This window comes from Vombatus ursinus, unplaced genomic scaffold (genome assembly GCF_900497805.2).
Source record: "Vombatus ursinus unplaced genomic scaffold, bare-nosed wombat genome assembly UNPS02010394.1, whole genome shotgun sequence".
Classification (NCBI taxonomy): domain Eukaryota; kingdom Metazoa; phylum Chordata; class Mammalia; order Diprotodontia; family Vombatidae; genus Vombatus; species Vombatus ursinus.
The window spans coordinates 8,376,830-8,392,208 of NW_020950172.1; the positions used below are offsets into that span (position 1 = coordinate 8,376,830).

Genomic DNA, 15,379 nt, shown 5'->3' on the forward strand with positions numbered 1-15,379 from the left:
AATAATAATAATAATAATAATAATAATAATAATAATAATAATAATAACAGCTAGCATTTACACAGGGCCCGTTATGTTCCAGACAACGTACTTTACAAATATGATCTCATTTGATCCTCACAACTTGCCCTGTGAAGTGGGTACTATTATTATCCCCATTATACAGATAAGGAAACTGAGGCAAACAGATGTTACAGAGGGCAAGTAAGTGACTTGCCTGGGATCACATAGCTAGTAGATATCTGAGGCTGGATTTGAACAGATCTTGACTCCAGGTCAATGCTCTATCCACCGCATCACCTATGTGACTTCTCTGTTACCTAACCGTATGGAAAGTATGCCTCTCAGTAGGAACTCCATTGGTATGGTCAGAATTTACTGTGACCACAACTAGTCAAGAGTTCTTTTGAATTCTTGTGGCTACTGGAGACGTTTTAAATGAAGTTCACGTGACCATCCTGTTGGAGGGACCATAATCATTTCTATAAGAGATTTCTGCAGTTGGCTCCTGGCTCCCACTATTTGGAGTGAGTGAGGAGTTATACTCAATGGCTTCAAAGGTCCCTTCCCTTTCTTAAATCATTGATCTAATGGCCATTTCACAGATGAGGAAAGAGAGGCCCAGAAATGCTACCATCCCTAAATCTAAATCAGACATTCATAAGTGTCCTGGGTAGGATTTGAAACCAGGCTCTCTGCCTCCAAATTCAGTCCATTTCCACCACACCCCAAGTCCTTTTTTGTAAAATCACATTAAAGGTATTACGGGCCAATACTCTGATTTTTAAAAGCTTTTGTTAATGCTTTTATTTTTTACATTATGATCACTTACAAATATTCTCCTCACCAACATCCAATGAGCAAATAAAACCAGCTAAGTAAAACCAACCAGCCAAATGACTGCATCTGAAAGCGTATGCAACATTTCACACCCATAGTCCCCCACCCCATCTCTAGGACTAATGTCCATCATGGTGATAACACAGGGTCGTGTTACAGTTGCACAATCAGTTTAGTACTTTTTTCCTTACACTATTGAGGGCACTGCTTTCATTCCAGTTTTCTAAACCTATTCACTCTGGTGTTGAAAGTCAATCAGGAGATTGGGCTAAGCCCATAAAATATTGACAGTCTGTACCAGGGGCATGGAGTGAGGTAATGGAAAGATTGGGGCTGTGGGTTTGAAGTCTAGCTCTGTTCCTTTCCACCTGTGTGATCTCAGACAAGTGACTTCTCCTCTGGGGACCCTCTTTGGATAATCATTGTTGCCCCCCTGTCTCTCAGTCCCTTGTGAGAAAAGCACATGGTCAATCTTATCTCACAACAGAAAGGGGAGGCCTTGTTCATAACCTTGGGCACCTCCTCATTAACAGGGGCCCTTTTCTATCTCCCCTGGCTGGCATTCCAGATTGCCTCCAGTCTGGTGCCAACCTCCCTGTTCAGCCTTCTTGCCATTGGCTCCCTCCCTTCCATGTCCCCCATGCTCCAGAAACGTGCACCCCTCTGCCCTCTGATCCTACACCCTCCCTGCCTTGGCCTTTGCTCATCCCTGGACCTGGAATGTCTTCCCTCCCTCACCTTCTTGGCTTACTAAAGCCCAATCAAATGCCACTACCCCCAGGAAGCCTCCCTAACATCTATAGGCAACATAGCCATCCCTCCTCTCTCCTTGCCCCTTTCTGATACAATTACCCTCTAATAGTGGGTGTAACTCTGTAGAAAATCAATCTGAAAACTGGAAAGTCATATGGCAGCAGGAGCTGGGATCTCATCTAATGCCCAGCCCAGAGTTCTGTAGACAGTAGGTGCTTAGTAAATGTTTAGGTGAGCTTACGCAATGCTGCTAGAAGAGGGGCCCTCAAATTATTGATGCGGGGTATCCTCTGGCCAGTACAAAGATGCCAAGACTTGTCTCCCCTCTGGCTTTCACTTCTCTGCCCCCTTCGTAAAAAAGAAAATTCATGGGGTTTCCTGGTGAGAAATGACCTCTCTTTTAATTGGATAATGGGAAGAAGGGTATCCATCATTCAGCAAACATTTACCAAGCGCCTGCTGGGTGCAGAGCTCCAAATGGGGCTGGGGGACGGCTTCGGGGACGTGGCTCGTACACCAATCACGAGAAGGAAAAGAGGCCGTTCTTTTACAAAGCCAGCCTCGTCTAATGAGTTCTGATGAGGGAGAAGGGCCTGGCGACGGGCTGCGTTTGTCAGGCTGAAGTCAGTGAGTGAGTCGGCAAGCTTTTATCTGAACACTCCCTGTGCACGGGGGAGACAAAGAAAGGCAAAGAATGCAGTCCATGCCCTCGAGAAGCTTACAGTCTAACAGAGGAGACAGCGTGTAACTGTGTACCTAGAAGAGACACGTCAAGTAAAGGAAAGGTAAACTGATACAGGAAGGCACTAGAGGCTCAGGAAACAGAGAAGCCTCCAGCAAAAGGCTGGATTTGAGCAAATTCTCAAAGGGAAGGAAGAGGCAGAGGGGAGGATGGAGGGAGGGACAGAGGAAAGGATGCAGAGAAGGAGGGAGGGAGAGGAGGAGACAGGGAAAGAAGGAAGGAGGGAGGGAGAGGAGAGAGAGAAGGAAAGAGAAAAGGAGGAGGGAGAGAAGGAGGGAGGGAGGGATAGAAAGAAGGGAGGATAGAGGGAGGGACAGAGGAAAGGGTGCAGAGAAGGTGGGAGGGAGATAAGAAGGGAGGGAGAGAAGGAAAGAGGGAAAGGGGGAGGGAGGGAGAGAAGGAAAGAGAGAGAAAAGGGGGGAGGGAGGGCATTCCAGGCATGGGGAACAAATGGGTGCCACGTGTGAGGAGCAGTGAGCAGGCCACGAGTATTCAGAGGGGACTCAAGTATAGAAAGGAGCCAGGTGGTGAAGGGCTTTAAATGCCAGAGCATTTTCTATTCCATTCTGGAGGTTCCAGGCGTGCAGCAGTGAAGATAACATGATCGGACCATGGGTTTGGAGGCCCTTGAGGGAGGGAAACCAACCGTCCCGACAGTCCAGGCATGAGGCTCTAAGGGCCTGTACCAGGCTGGTGGGAACGTAGAGGACAAACGTTGTGAAGGTACAAGTGACAGAACTGGCAACGGGCTGGATAAGTGGCGTGAGCAAGAATGAAATGAAGGGTGCCACCAAGGTGAGGAACCTGGGGCTGGGAGGATGGCGGAACCTTCACAGGAGCAGGAAAGTTGGGGAGAGGAGAAGCTTTAGGGGGAAAGAGAATGAGTTCTGTTTGGGGCATGTCGAGTTTGAAAGACCCATGGGATGTCCAATTCAAGGTGGTTAAAAAAAAAAGCAGTTGGTGATGAGTGGTTAGGAGGATTACAGCCAAATTCATAGACTTGGGAATCGTCTTCAAGGAGATGATCACCGACCATCTGGGAGCTGATGAGACCGGGATGTGAGAGCACTGTGTTCGGAGGATGAGGAGAGAAGAGTACCATGGCCCATTTGGGGAGGTAGTGCATTTGGGAGGCCCATCCTTCTAGTCCTTACTGGGGCTGTGGAAAGAGCCGTCTTCATCAGGTACAAGATTGATTAAATGACCCCGGAGGGCCCCTCCAACTCTGAAATTTTGTTACTGAAGGCAGTGTGTATGAAGCCACCAAAGCTTTCTGAGAGAGGGAGTTACATATGGCATGGTGGAAGGAATGATGGATGAGGAGGCAGAGGGCCTCTTCTCAAATACAATCTGTGTGACCTTGGGCTCATTGCCTCTCTGGGCCTCAATTTTCTTCAAGTGTAAAACAAGGGGCTGGGGCTTGATGCCGGTTAAGCTCCTAACTCTAAATCTGTGAGCCTTTGATTTTCCCTGTGAATAAGGGTGAGGGCTCTGGCATCTTGAGGTGGGAAGGGCCCAGAGCCATGGAAACCAATTTAGAGGCTAAAGTAAAAGTCCAGGCAAACAGGGACGAGTCCTTAACTAGGAGTGGGGAGCACCTGGGAGGATGTCGCGCCATCCATTCCAGACACTTCTCGTGTCATAAGTATTGTCTCAAGGAATCAGCCCAAAAAATTCTCCTTTGAGAACCACTGACCTGCGGCTTTGATCACAATCATCCCAGCTCTCCTGACAGAACGGCCATCCGGATCATCCTGTGAGGCGGCGCTAACAGCACAATCGTTTCTGGGAGGTGAAAGGGGGCTTATCCACTGTCACGTGGTCACAGCTAGAGAGTGCAGAGACGAGCCTCAAACCCGGACTTTGGGACTCCCAGCCCTGCCCATTTCATCTGGGGATAACGGGGAGGCCTTCGGGAGACGGGAGCCATTTTCAGTAGCTGCCCAAAGCTGACTCCGAGTTTATTTTCTTAGGGATAATGGCCTTCTCTGGGTCACATTCCTCGCATAGAAAAGCAAATACAGAGAACATAATAAAAGGCAATTCTAAAGGAAACCTGAAAGTGGCTCCCAGTGAAGGAGTCGGGCAGCAGAGCCACCGGAAGCATCCTGGGCTCTCACCAACGGCTTTTCAAAGCCATGTGGAAAACCACCAATTGGAGGCTGAGAACAACGTCCTTTGGTGGGACTCAAAAGCATTTTCACAGACTGATCTCCTGAGTGAGTATCCAGAGATACAATAGACGGGCTGGCATTACTGTCATCATCATCCTCATCTGACAGATGAGGAAACTGAGGCCCAGAGAGGTTGAGTGATTTACTCCATGACATTTTTCACGTATTCAGAATTGGGAGGGACCTAAAAGGTCATCTTGTTCAATTCTCTTGTTTGACAGAGAATGAGCCTGAGTCCCAGATAGTCACAAAACAAGTGTGTGGTGTGACCAGGACTTGAATCCAGGTCTCCAAACCTGGTTCCAGGCCCCAGTGCCCAGATCCTAGATGTAGGACTGGAAGAGTCTTAGGGCCTGAGAACGTTCACATGGAAAGGGAAATCAGCTCCCTCATTTTATAGATGAGGAAAATGAGGCCTGGAGATGGTAATATCCCTCAGGATGGAGAGTGGGCGTGGTGTAGAGCCCAGCATCCAGGGCTCAGCCTGCTGTTCCACAGGTCTCTCTACTCTCATGCTCCCTCCTCGAGCGCCATGTTGGAATGAGGGCACATCATGGAGGTGTGGTAGGGGAAGAAAGATAACAGAATCTCCAGGCTGGAAGGGATCTCGAGCCATCTAGTACAGCCCAGGCCTGGCCAGTGCTCATGCCCCTCTACCCAAGGAGCTCTGAGGAAACTGGAGAGCCCCGGCATGCTGCAGGCCCCTAGCCCAGGCTGCCCTGGGACTGCTCCAATGGCGGAGGGGTCTCTCCTTCCAGTTGGCCTGGGTCTGCCTCCTGCCAGTTTCCCTGACCCCACTGCTCAGGATAACCCCCTCTGGTTCAAGCAGGAAAAGCCTAATCCCTCCTCCACGTGAAAGGCCTTAGTAAGTCCCTCCTGGAAAGATAAAGCAGGCCCTTTATCTTCCAGGAATTTACAAGCTTCCTTCAGAGAACAGAGGAAGAAACTGAGGCTTAGATGCACAGTCCCGGAGTGGCCATCCAGACCAGAATATCGTCAGGACTCCCTGCCTCGGACCTGCCAACTGGCTCCCCGGTCCCCCCACCTCTGCAGTTTACCCAGAAGGCAGGCACCCAGGCTTGCTAGATGGGACTGTTCACACAGTCCTGTGGCTGAATCTACTCTAGGCTGGAAGGAGGAGCCCTAGATTTTAAGGTCACCAGCCTGTACTTTTCCTCAGCTGATGCTTTCCCAACATTCTCAAGCTTCTTCCCCGTCTTCAGGGGGTCTATGGAAGGAACCAGGGTTGTTTAGCCTGGAGAAACGTCCGTCTGTAGTGACATGACAGCTACCTGAATACGGAAGGCCTGCCTCATGAAAGAGGGAAGAGACCCGTCCTGCCTGGCCCCAGAAGGACACACTTGGATGGAATGAGAGTGGAAGGCGTTGCCAGGGATGGTGCCTGCCGCTGCTTCTGTGGAAAAGGGACTTTTCTGCTTGGCCTGAGGGGGCAGACCCAGGAACAATGGGAGAGATGACAGGGAGGCGGATTTTGACTGGCCACAATCTGAACCAGCCAAAAGGGAAACAGGCTGCTTCAGAAGGCTGTGATTCCCCATCACTGGGGGTATCTGAGCCCGGGCTGTCAGACTGTTTGCCAGGGATCAATGGTATAAAGGAAAGAGCGCTGGATTTGTAGTCAAGGGACCTGGGTTTGAATTCCAACTGGGCAACTTCCTAGCTGTGTGACCTTGGGAAAGTCACCAGACCTCTCTGGGCCTCAGTTTCCCCATCTGTAAACAGGAGGGGGTGTGACTAGATCCCTCCCAGCAACCCAACTAGGGTCTCACGCTGTAGATGGGATTCCAGCTCAAGCAAAGGTGGGGCTCGGTAGCCAATGAGGTTTCTCTCAGGGTTGAGACTTTGTGAAAATTGCCTGGTTCCCTCCCCTGCCCCTCCAAACTCTTCCTGGCCTCCTGAGGGGGAAATACCATGACTTTATCAACAGCTAAGCTGCAGAGTGCTCAACAGATGATGAAAATACCTTAATGAGGCCTTGGTCCGGCCACACTAACAATGCTAATTGGTTTCAAGATTTTTTTTATGTCTGACTAAATGGATTCCTGAGTATGTTATTAGGAGAGGGTTTCTTTCCCCCAACTCCTAATAACAGAGTCCATAATCCCCCCTAATTTAAGTGGCAGACAAGCAGTCACAGGGTAGATATTAAAAAGGTAGGAAGTTACCCTTTAATCCACTGTGGCTTGGAGATCCAGGAGGTGGGTTCTTAAACACCGACCCCCCCCCCACAACATTAGAGACTTTCCAGGCTGACCCCCCAGGCCCACATGAGGATCCTCCTCATCTCCCCATCTCAATGACAAGACTTTGGGACAAACCACATCGTAGCAGGATCTTCTTGCCAAAAATGGACAAAACAAAAACTCCCGTGAAACGTGGCGAGGGCAATGGACTCCTGAGTTCAGACTAAACAACTATTATCAAAAGGGCTGCAGTTGTTTAAACAAGGAATTTGAGGCCCGGCCTCAGCCGCTGGCCCTTCACAAGAGGGGCTGTTTCTGATTATCAGCGAAGGCTTTTAATTAAGATTAGTAAGGCCTAATTCCAGCTATAATTTGGCTTCTTTCGTTAGCAAATGTCTAGAAAAACGAGGCAATTAAGTTTAAATGAGATGAGGAGTTTCAAGGGCGTATGAACTCCCTCCCCCAGCCCCCTTTAATAACAGAACCCATCGAAGCCAGCCTGGATGGGTTAACGCAGACCAGAGCTGGACAGCCAGCTGGGGCAAGAGCGAGACTGGCCTTGTTTGTGGGCAGTGGGGAGGGGGGAGGGGGGAGAGAGACTTCCAGCCTTGGGAAAAGCCTGGTGGGAATAGGAAACATTCACTGGAGGAGAATCTGGGTATCCCAGGGTGATTGTCCTCGTAATCATTCATCAGGATCATTAATTCTTATTAGAGAAGCAATTCGGCAGAGTGGATGAAGTATGGGCCGTGGAGATAGGGAGACCCAGGTCTGCCTCTGAGCATTCCCAGTCTCCCAGCCTCGAGTAACTCTCCAGGCTCATCTCAGGTATGGAAGAGCCGTCCTCTGCATCGGTACTCACAGATCCTTGGTTTTATCGTCATCATCATCATCATCACTGGCAAAAACAGCGACCCCGTGGCTTAGGGGAAGCGGCTTAGCTTTGTATGGAGTCAGAAGACGCAGACCCAAATGGAGGAGATCTGGAATGAGGGTATCTGGCTTGCCATGCTGGCTCTGCTACCCATGCCTTCCCCTCCCTGGGCCCTTGTGGTCCTCAGGAAAATGAGGGCCTTGGATGAGAAAATCCCAGAGTCGGGAACCCTCCCTAGGAATCCTAGGTTCTGCCACTAGCTCAGTGTGAGTTGGGGCAAGCCTCGATTCCGTCTTCTGTAAAATATAAAGAATCATATTTTCACTCCCTCCCCATGGAACATTTGGGAGGAAAATGCTCAGCCACCCGGGATAAAAAGAGGATGGAGTCTGGCTACTCCAGGAGAAGGCAAGTCCTCCAGCACAGGGACTCTTTTCCATTTGGTCCCTGGCCCACAGCGGGCCCTCATTCCGTGCTCCCAGAGCCAACATTTCACCAGCACCAGTGCCAAAGGTTCAGCAATTTGAAGAAAAAGGCGCCTAGGCCAGAAGCTCCCACAGAGATCCTCCTCCATCATCCCAATTCTGTTCAGCTCAGCCCTCTTGTGTCCAAGGCACTGGGAAAGCAGAGACAGGAAAAGGAACCAAGCCCTGCCCTGAGGGAGCTTACATTCCACAGGAGGGACCCAGCCTAGGCACAGACAAGTGAGCATCCAGAGGGTAATCTAAGGAGGAAGAGAGCAAGCGCCACCACTCACCCCAGTGAGGACCCACAGAGACTCTGTCAAACAGTATATTGGAAGAGCCTAAAGTTCATTCTACTAAAGACTTTCCCAGAAGACCTGCATTTAGGGAGGCTGCTAACGGCATCCATTCTGCTTTTAGTAGAGTAGAAAACAGCAGAGCTTAGCACCAGGTCAGGAAGCATGATGCAGGATCCTGGAATGCCGGGATGGCAGCTTCACCCCCTACACCCCACACTGCCCCTTCCAAGGGGAGCTCCTCTACAGCCCCATCCTGCCCTGCCCCACAATGCCCACAGCAGCAATCTCCCAGGGTTCTAGGGTGCACTGCACTCTCCCCCACCGACCATGCACTTCACTGAAAGGGTGTTCCATGTAACTTGTTCCAGGCTCAAAAATTGCTAGTAATAGCTCTGGCCATGCTTTGCAGTTGAAGGCATTAGGGGTATTTAGCCAAGAGAAAAGAAGTCTCAGGGAGACAGGGAGTTTTTGTTTTGTCTATTTTCAGCAAGAAGATCCTGCTACATGCTATAGATGAAGAGAGAATATTACAGGAAAGGAGGATCCTACTTGTTTTACTTGGCCCTAAAGAATAACTACAAGATGGGGGGAAGGGGGGAGAGTGGCATAGAGCCAGAATTTATCTCATTGCAATTAAGAACTGTCTACAGTTGGAAGGGACTGTCTCCAAAGGTAGTAAGCTCCCTGTTACTGTGGGTCTTCCAGAAGATACTATGGTAGAAGGACAAGCCAGCTTCTCAGATGTCATAAAGGGGATTTGTGCTTGTAGGGTCATAGATTGAAGGCTGGAATGGTTCTTGGGGGGGGGGGTCTGGCCCAACCCCCTCCTTTAACGGCTGAGTAACCTGAAGCACATCAGAGCAGGCACCGATTGGGTCACAGTCCCACGGCTCTAAGACAGGCTCTGAGCCAAGGTCTTCCCAGCTCCACGCCCAGCCACCATCCCGTGCCGTCTCCTCCTTCAGGTAGGGGTTATGCTAGGCAATGTCTCCTGTCTTCCAGCTCTAGGATTTTGTGATTCTGTGGATGCCAGAGCTAGACAGGAACTCAGTGCCACCTGGGCCGATCCCTCAGTTCTACAGAGAAGGAACCCAACGCCCCGAGAGGGAAGTGACTTAATGCAGGTCACATCTAGCTAGGAAGACACAGGAGGAGACCACACTCCTAGGTGTTACAGGCAGCTTAGGCTTTGGAGCCTGGAGAGAGCCTTCAGATGAGCTGGCCTCCTCTTGGAGGAAATGAAGACCCCAACAGCTGTAGTCTCCGTTTCTAGCTCATGCTTTACACCAGCAGATTATGAATCTGGATGGAACTCTCCAAGGTCACATGGATAGTAAGCAGCAGGGTGAGAATTCCAGCCCCAGTCCTCTAACTGCAGGGGCAGGGCTCTTTCCATCAGCGGTCATGAGCCAGGAGCCCCAGTCAGTGACCACTGATGGTGCGCAGGCTTGAACCAGTCAAGGTCTGAACAGTACGACTCACATACAAAATGCCTCTCTTGTCATTGGGGGTGGTCTACACATGGACAGCAAAGCAAGACAAAGAGGAGAGGGGCAAGAAGTAGTACCACCCAGCAGGGCCAGAGGGCAGCTTGGAAAAGCTTAGCTCCTGGACACAGCCACAAGGTGGAGCGGGCAGCACCGGGTCTCTCTTGGGTCTCCTGGAGCCACGCCATGGGTCTGAGATCTAGGCCTCCGCTTTAGACGCCAGGAGATTGGCGGAAGCTGAGCTAGTTGGCAAGCCTGGCTGGCATGCTGATTGTCCGTGATACCACTCCAACGTTCTTTGGATTTGTTTAGAGAAAATAAACAGGCCTGCCTCTGACACATACTGGCTGTGTGGTCCTGGGCAAGTCATTTGGCCTCTGATCGTTTGCTCCCGGTTGTTTGCTGAGGTTCCGAAAAGGAGCAGACCTACATTAGGGAGTTTTCTCACCAGGGAGTTCCCTGGGCCATTGAAATGACAAGTCTAATCCCTAACTGGATGAGAAATAGTCAGTATCATTATTAATCATGATAACCAAACTTTAGCTAGAATTTTATGGTTTTCAAAACTCTGTCCTACATTATTTCATTTGGTTTCATATCTCCGTGAGACAGACAGGACTGGGGTTACTGTCCCCATTTTATTGAGGAGAGGACAGACTCCAGAGGGGTGCAATGAATTAGCCTAGGTCATATCAGCTGGTCAATGTCAGAGGCTTCCTCGAAGACAGTTCTCCTCTTTCTGCTCTCCCACAGGGCCTCCTCTGTTCTGATTGTGGGGTATATCATTGTGTCTGATCTGAGGCCCAGCTTCCTGCCTTCAAGATGCCACCTCCCCTGCTCATAACAGTGAAAAGAAGAAGGGATCCCATCCTAGGAGCGCCTCGGACTTGTAATCCTGATCATTCAAAGCTCTTTTCTCCTTTGGGAAGATAGCAAGGGATGGTGGAAAGAGAGCTGTGCTCAGAGCCAGCATCTGGACCAGGGTCAGGCTCAGAGCTACTTCAGACTAGAATAGGAGGCTCCCCCGTCAAATACCAATGAAAATCTAGTCCCACCAAAGTTCGGTGACCCGCCTAAGGACCCCCAGCAGAGGCAGAGGCCCAACTCCCTGCATTTCCAAGGCCCTGCCCTGCCATTCCTGCCTCACCAAAGCCCTCGGCACGGGGCTGAAAATATAGGAGGTCTCAATATATCACAACTGAACCAAAGTGAGGCACAGTTCTGGGAAACATCGGTGGCCTCCAAACTCCTATCCAGGGGAAGGGGGTGAGCCGAATCCTGAGGCAGCCTTGGGAAAGGATGTCCTGAAAGAGCACCATGTCTGGTGCCTGGTGGGAGGGTGGCTGCCTGTGTTTACCTAGGAAGATGAGCCCCAGGCTTCTGTTGTTTAAGCATCATTTAAGTCAGAAAAAGCAACACTTTTTCACCCTCCCAGCCCTTTCCCTGAGTCACCAAGCAGGGCTGCCCCCTCCACCTGCCCCAGGGCCATCTTGGCTCCCGATGTCCCCTCAGAGACTTTCTGACCAAGATGAAGGCATCCGACCCAAAGCAGCTAAGGCCCGGCATCACTGGGGGCCCCTGGGTCTGACCCAACCATTGTCTGGTCGTGCTCCTCTACTCACGCGTCTGCTGGGATGCCCTATTACTTAGGGGCTAAAGGCCAAACTCATTTGTGTGACAGTCAAGGCCTTCCACAATCTGGCAATGTGGCAGGGTGGGGGAAACAAAACAAACCCTGGCTTTGAGGCAGAGGACTTCAACTTCTGCCCCTGCAATTTATGCTGCATAAGCTAGCTTAGCGTGGAGCACATGTGCTGACCTGAGTTCCAATCCTGCCTTAGACCCCCGTTAGCTTTGTGACACTAAGCACGTCCCAGAACTGCTGCCTGCCTCAGTCTTCTCCTCTGTGGAATTGGATCATAGCAACACCTTTCTCAAAGGATTGTTGGGAAGAATCCTTGAGTAACACATCGAAAGCCCATCTTAAGCCCTCAAGTGCCTCTGTCTACCCGTAAGCCGTTTCCATGAAGGGACTCAGCTCTTTGGCCTTCCAAGTCCCTTCCAACTCTGCATTTTGGAATCCATCTTCACAGATTTGGCTTCTGTCACCGCTCTCCATGTAAATGCAGCTCTCTTGCTACCAAGATGCCCACCTCCCTTGGCCTGTAATGGCCTCCTTCCCACTTGGGCTGTGGAATCCCTCCTGGCCTTCCACAGGGCCTTCCCAAGTCGTCCTTCTCCAAGAGCCCTTCCTCATCTCCCTCATCCCCCCAGATGTTGACTCCTCTCCAATGTACTTAGTCATAATTTTTCAGAGAATACAGGATCTTCTTGTTTTTATTATTCATAGAATCCCCGGGGCTTAGAACAGTGCCAAGCACCGAGCAGGCACTTCCAGAGTGTTTGGCGATTGATTTTTCACTCCTACCTCCCTCTCCCATTGCGTGAGACTTAGGAGAGAAAATGCAACCTTACAAATGCCCTCCAATAGGGTGTCTCCCCTGCCTGTGATAAACTCACGCAAGGGTCCGTGGTAGATGGGCCAATAGAGATGACTGTTCAATGTTAAATGTTAAATTCACATCATCTGTGTGAATAAACTTAATAAAAGCTAGCATTTATGTAACACCTCAAGGTTTGCAAAACTTTTTTCTCAATGAATATCTTATTTTATCCTCACAACATCTTGGGAAGGTAGAAGCTATTATTACGGCCATGTTACAGATGAGGAAACTGAGGCAGACGGATTAAGTGACTTGCCCAGGGTGTCCAAAGGTCAATTTGAATTCATGCCTTCCTGACTTAAGGTCCAGCATGTTACCCACCATGCCACCTAGCTGCCCCTAGAAAGGCATAAAACCAGAAGGTATATGCTCACCAAAAATAACCATTATAACGAAGGGTGGTCTGAGAAGAGTGTGCATTGAGGAGAGGCTCCCTCTAAATGGAGAGGTCCTTCACATATTCCTGTCTGTGGATGACACTGTACTGATTGCATCAAGCCTCAGAACCCCCTCAGAGAGATCTGAGGCCACTCAAAAGAACCTGGTCTAGTAATCCACACGGAAAAAAAGCGACTGAGAAATCCCTAGGGGGAGTTGGGCAGTCCACTGAGTTAATCCTTCTGAGAGCATACCTTGGACGGCAAACCTGCATTTGGACAATGAACTGGCCCCAAGCCACTCGGGCAGAAGACAGCAGGCTGGATGGCTTTGGGGTTTGGCGTCCATAACTCAGACTAAACGTGTACATTTCTGCCAGCTGATCCTCAGTGCCCCCCCACCCCGGACACAGCTCATCTCTCCTTCTCTCTTGGCCTCAGTGTCCAGCCTAGATCAAGGGGGTTCCACCACATGCCCTCTACAGTCCCTTCCAGCTGGGCCGTTCTGTGCTCAAAGATGCCTCAGGCAGCCCTGAAGTGTGTTGTTCTAAGGTCCTTCACAGCTCTGCATTCACTGATCCGGGCTCCCCCCCCCCCCCCTCAAACAACCCCTGTGCTGCGGCCCCCCCCCCCCCCCCCGCTTCAACAATCCCTGCTTTGACATTTTGTGTGACAGGGTCCTTTCTGGTTCTGATGTTGAGCATTGTAAGGTCTCACTGGGCAACAACATTCCATGTTCTAAGGGCCCTCCCGGCTCTGACAACTTCCTCCAAATGAGTTCCTTCTCAGTGCTGACATCAGGCACCTGACAGAATGATAACCAAAAAAAGGGGTTTTTTTCCTCTCCTTTGATTCTGCCAGAGACAAGGGTCTGGGTCCCCTGAAGCCACGGTCCAACAGAGCCACAGTCAGAAGAGGTGGGGAGCCCCAGAACTGAAGACAGAAGACAGCCGCCAAACCCAGAAATACCACACGGTCCCGCTGGGCAAACTCCAAGAAAAGGCCCCCAGGAATAAGATGTGGGTCCAGGTGCTCCACTGACTTCAGCAGAGCAGGCCCTGTCTTTTTCTTCTCTGTCCACCATTCCTCTTCTAATGGGGGCTCTGACACAGAGACATACACTTGGCCTCGGAAAGTCTCTGAGAGGATGCACCCTGAGTCAAGGGCACGTTGACATATCTTGAGACTAGCTGGCTTCCTTTCCAAATCGTCATAAAACAGGCTGCCCTCCCTGGGCCAATCTGCTGGCAGCCTGGAGGAATCTTTCTAAATCAGGAGTGTAGGAGGAACAGGATGTATAAACGAACCAGAGAGACACAGAGTCTTTCTTAAATTAACTTCAGAGGGTATAAAGCTGGAAGCACCCAGAGAGATCATTTACAGAGGGGAAAACTGAGGCCCACAGAGGGGAGGGCCTTGTCCATCACTCAATAAACACTTGCTAAGTGCCTACTAGGTGCCAGAGTCCAGATACAAATACAAGTGTACTCACTACTAGTGTGACCTATGGCAAGTCACTTGCCCTCTGTGGGCCTCAGTTTCCTCATCTGCAAAATGAGGGTACAGGGGGAGATAATCTCTAAGGCTCCTTCCAACTCTAAATCTTTGATTGCGTGATTCTAAATCTTGAGCTCTTTCCATTATATTATTTTATCTTTGTTTCAATAGAGAAAAAGATATTGGGAAGAGGTAGAGAGAGAGAAAATTCTGATTTTTCATTACCCAGAGCAGAATGTTGAGCATTTAAAAATGTGAAAATAGAACAGCATTTGTCGGCCCCATCACCTTTTCTGTCATTCCTGTTCTCCCAGCTTCAGTTTCAACTGCATCGCTGACCTTCCCTGTTCTAAGGCCCCTCCCAGCTCTAACATTCCTGGTTCTAAGCTCCCTCCCAGCTCTGACATTCCCTGCTCTAAGCTCCCTCCCAGCTCTGACATTCCAGGTCTTATATGCTTTCCTTCAGGCGGTTATCCCTTTTACCATCTTAAGGATCACTGGCAAACACCACTCACTTTAAGAAAAGACCCAGCTTTTTAGACCAAGAAAAAACAAAACCACAGTTTCGACTCTTACCACCCTGAAAACCAAGCCACTCTTCCCAATGGCCCTGGCAGTGGTGAGAAGATACCATTTCTGAGACAGCCCAAGCAGAGCAGCAGGGTTTGCCAGCCAGTAATCTAGGGGCAGGGGTCCCACAATATTCAACATTTCAAGAATTCATCCATTTACGGAAGTTCTAATCCAGCAAAGAGGCCAGATGGGGGTAGGTTAGGTGAAGAGACTCAGGCCAGCCCAGGAAGTTCAAGGGGCATCCTTACCTTCACACTGCCTGCCTTCCCCTTTGTACCCCGGCTTGCAGAGGCATTTGTAAGCTTTGGGGGTGTTCTGACAGATCGCATCGATGTGGCAGTCATCAGTGCCCTCGGCGCACTCGTCTGTGTCTGAGGAGAGATAAAATCAGAGGCACATGTAAGGCAAAGCTCTGCTCAGCAGCAGCAGCCCTGGGGAAGAAAAGCCAGACACCCCAGAAGCATAGCCCCAGCACCTTCAAACTCTCAATGCTCTCTGGTTCTGTCTCTGGGTCTCTCTGTCCCTGTCTCTGTCTCCCTCTGTCTGTGTCTGTCTGTCTGTCTGTTTGTGACTCTGTCTCTGTCTCTGCCT

The 15,379-nt window shown here is 50.2% G+C and overlaps 1 protein-coding gene across 1 annotated transcript in view; it reads right to left on the minus strand.

The window, feature by feature from the left end:
- The window catches only part of SCUBE1 (signal peptide, CUB domain and EGF like domain containing 1), a 244,095-nt gene extending 228,843 nt beyond the window's left edge, over nucleotides 1-15,252 (minus strand). Inside the window, exons 1-2 of the mRNA XM_027854371.1 lie at nucleotides 15,240-15,252; nucleotides 15,037-15,159 (exon numbers count right to left, since the gene is read on the minus strand). Of these exons, the coding sequence (XP_027710172.1) occupies nucleotides 15,037-15,159; nucleotides 15,240-15,252 (136 nt within the window). The remainder of the gene's footprint in view (nucleotides 1-15,036; nucleotides 15,160-15,239) is intronic.
- Nucleotides 15,253-15,379: the final 127 nt, after the last annotated feature.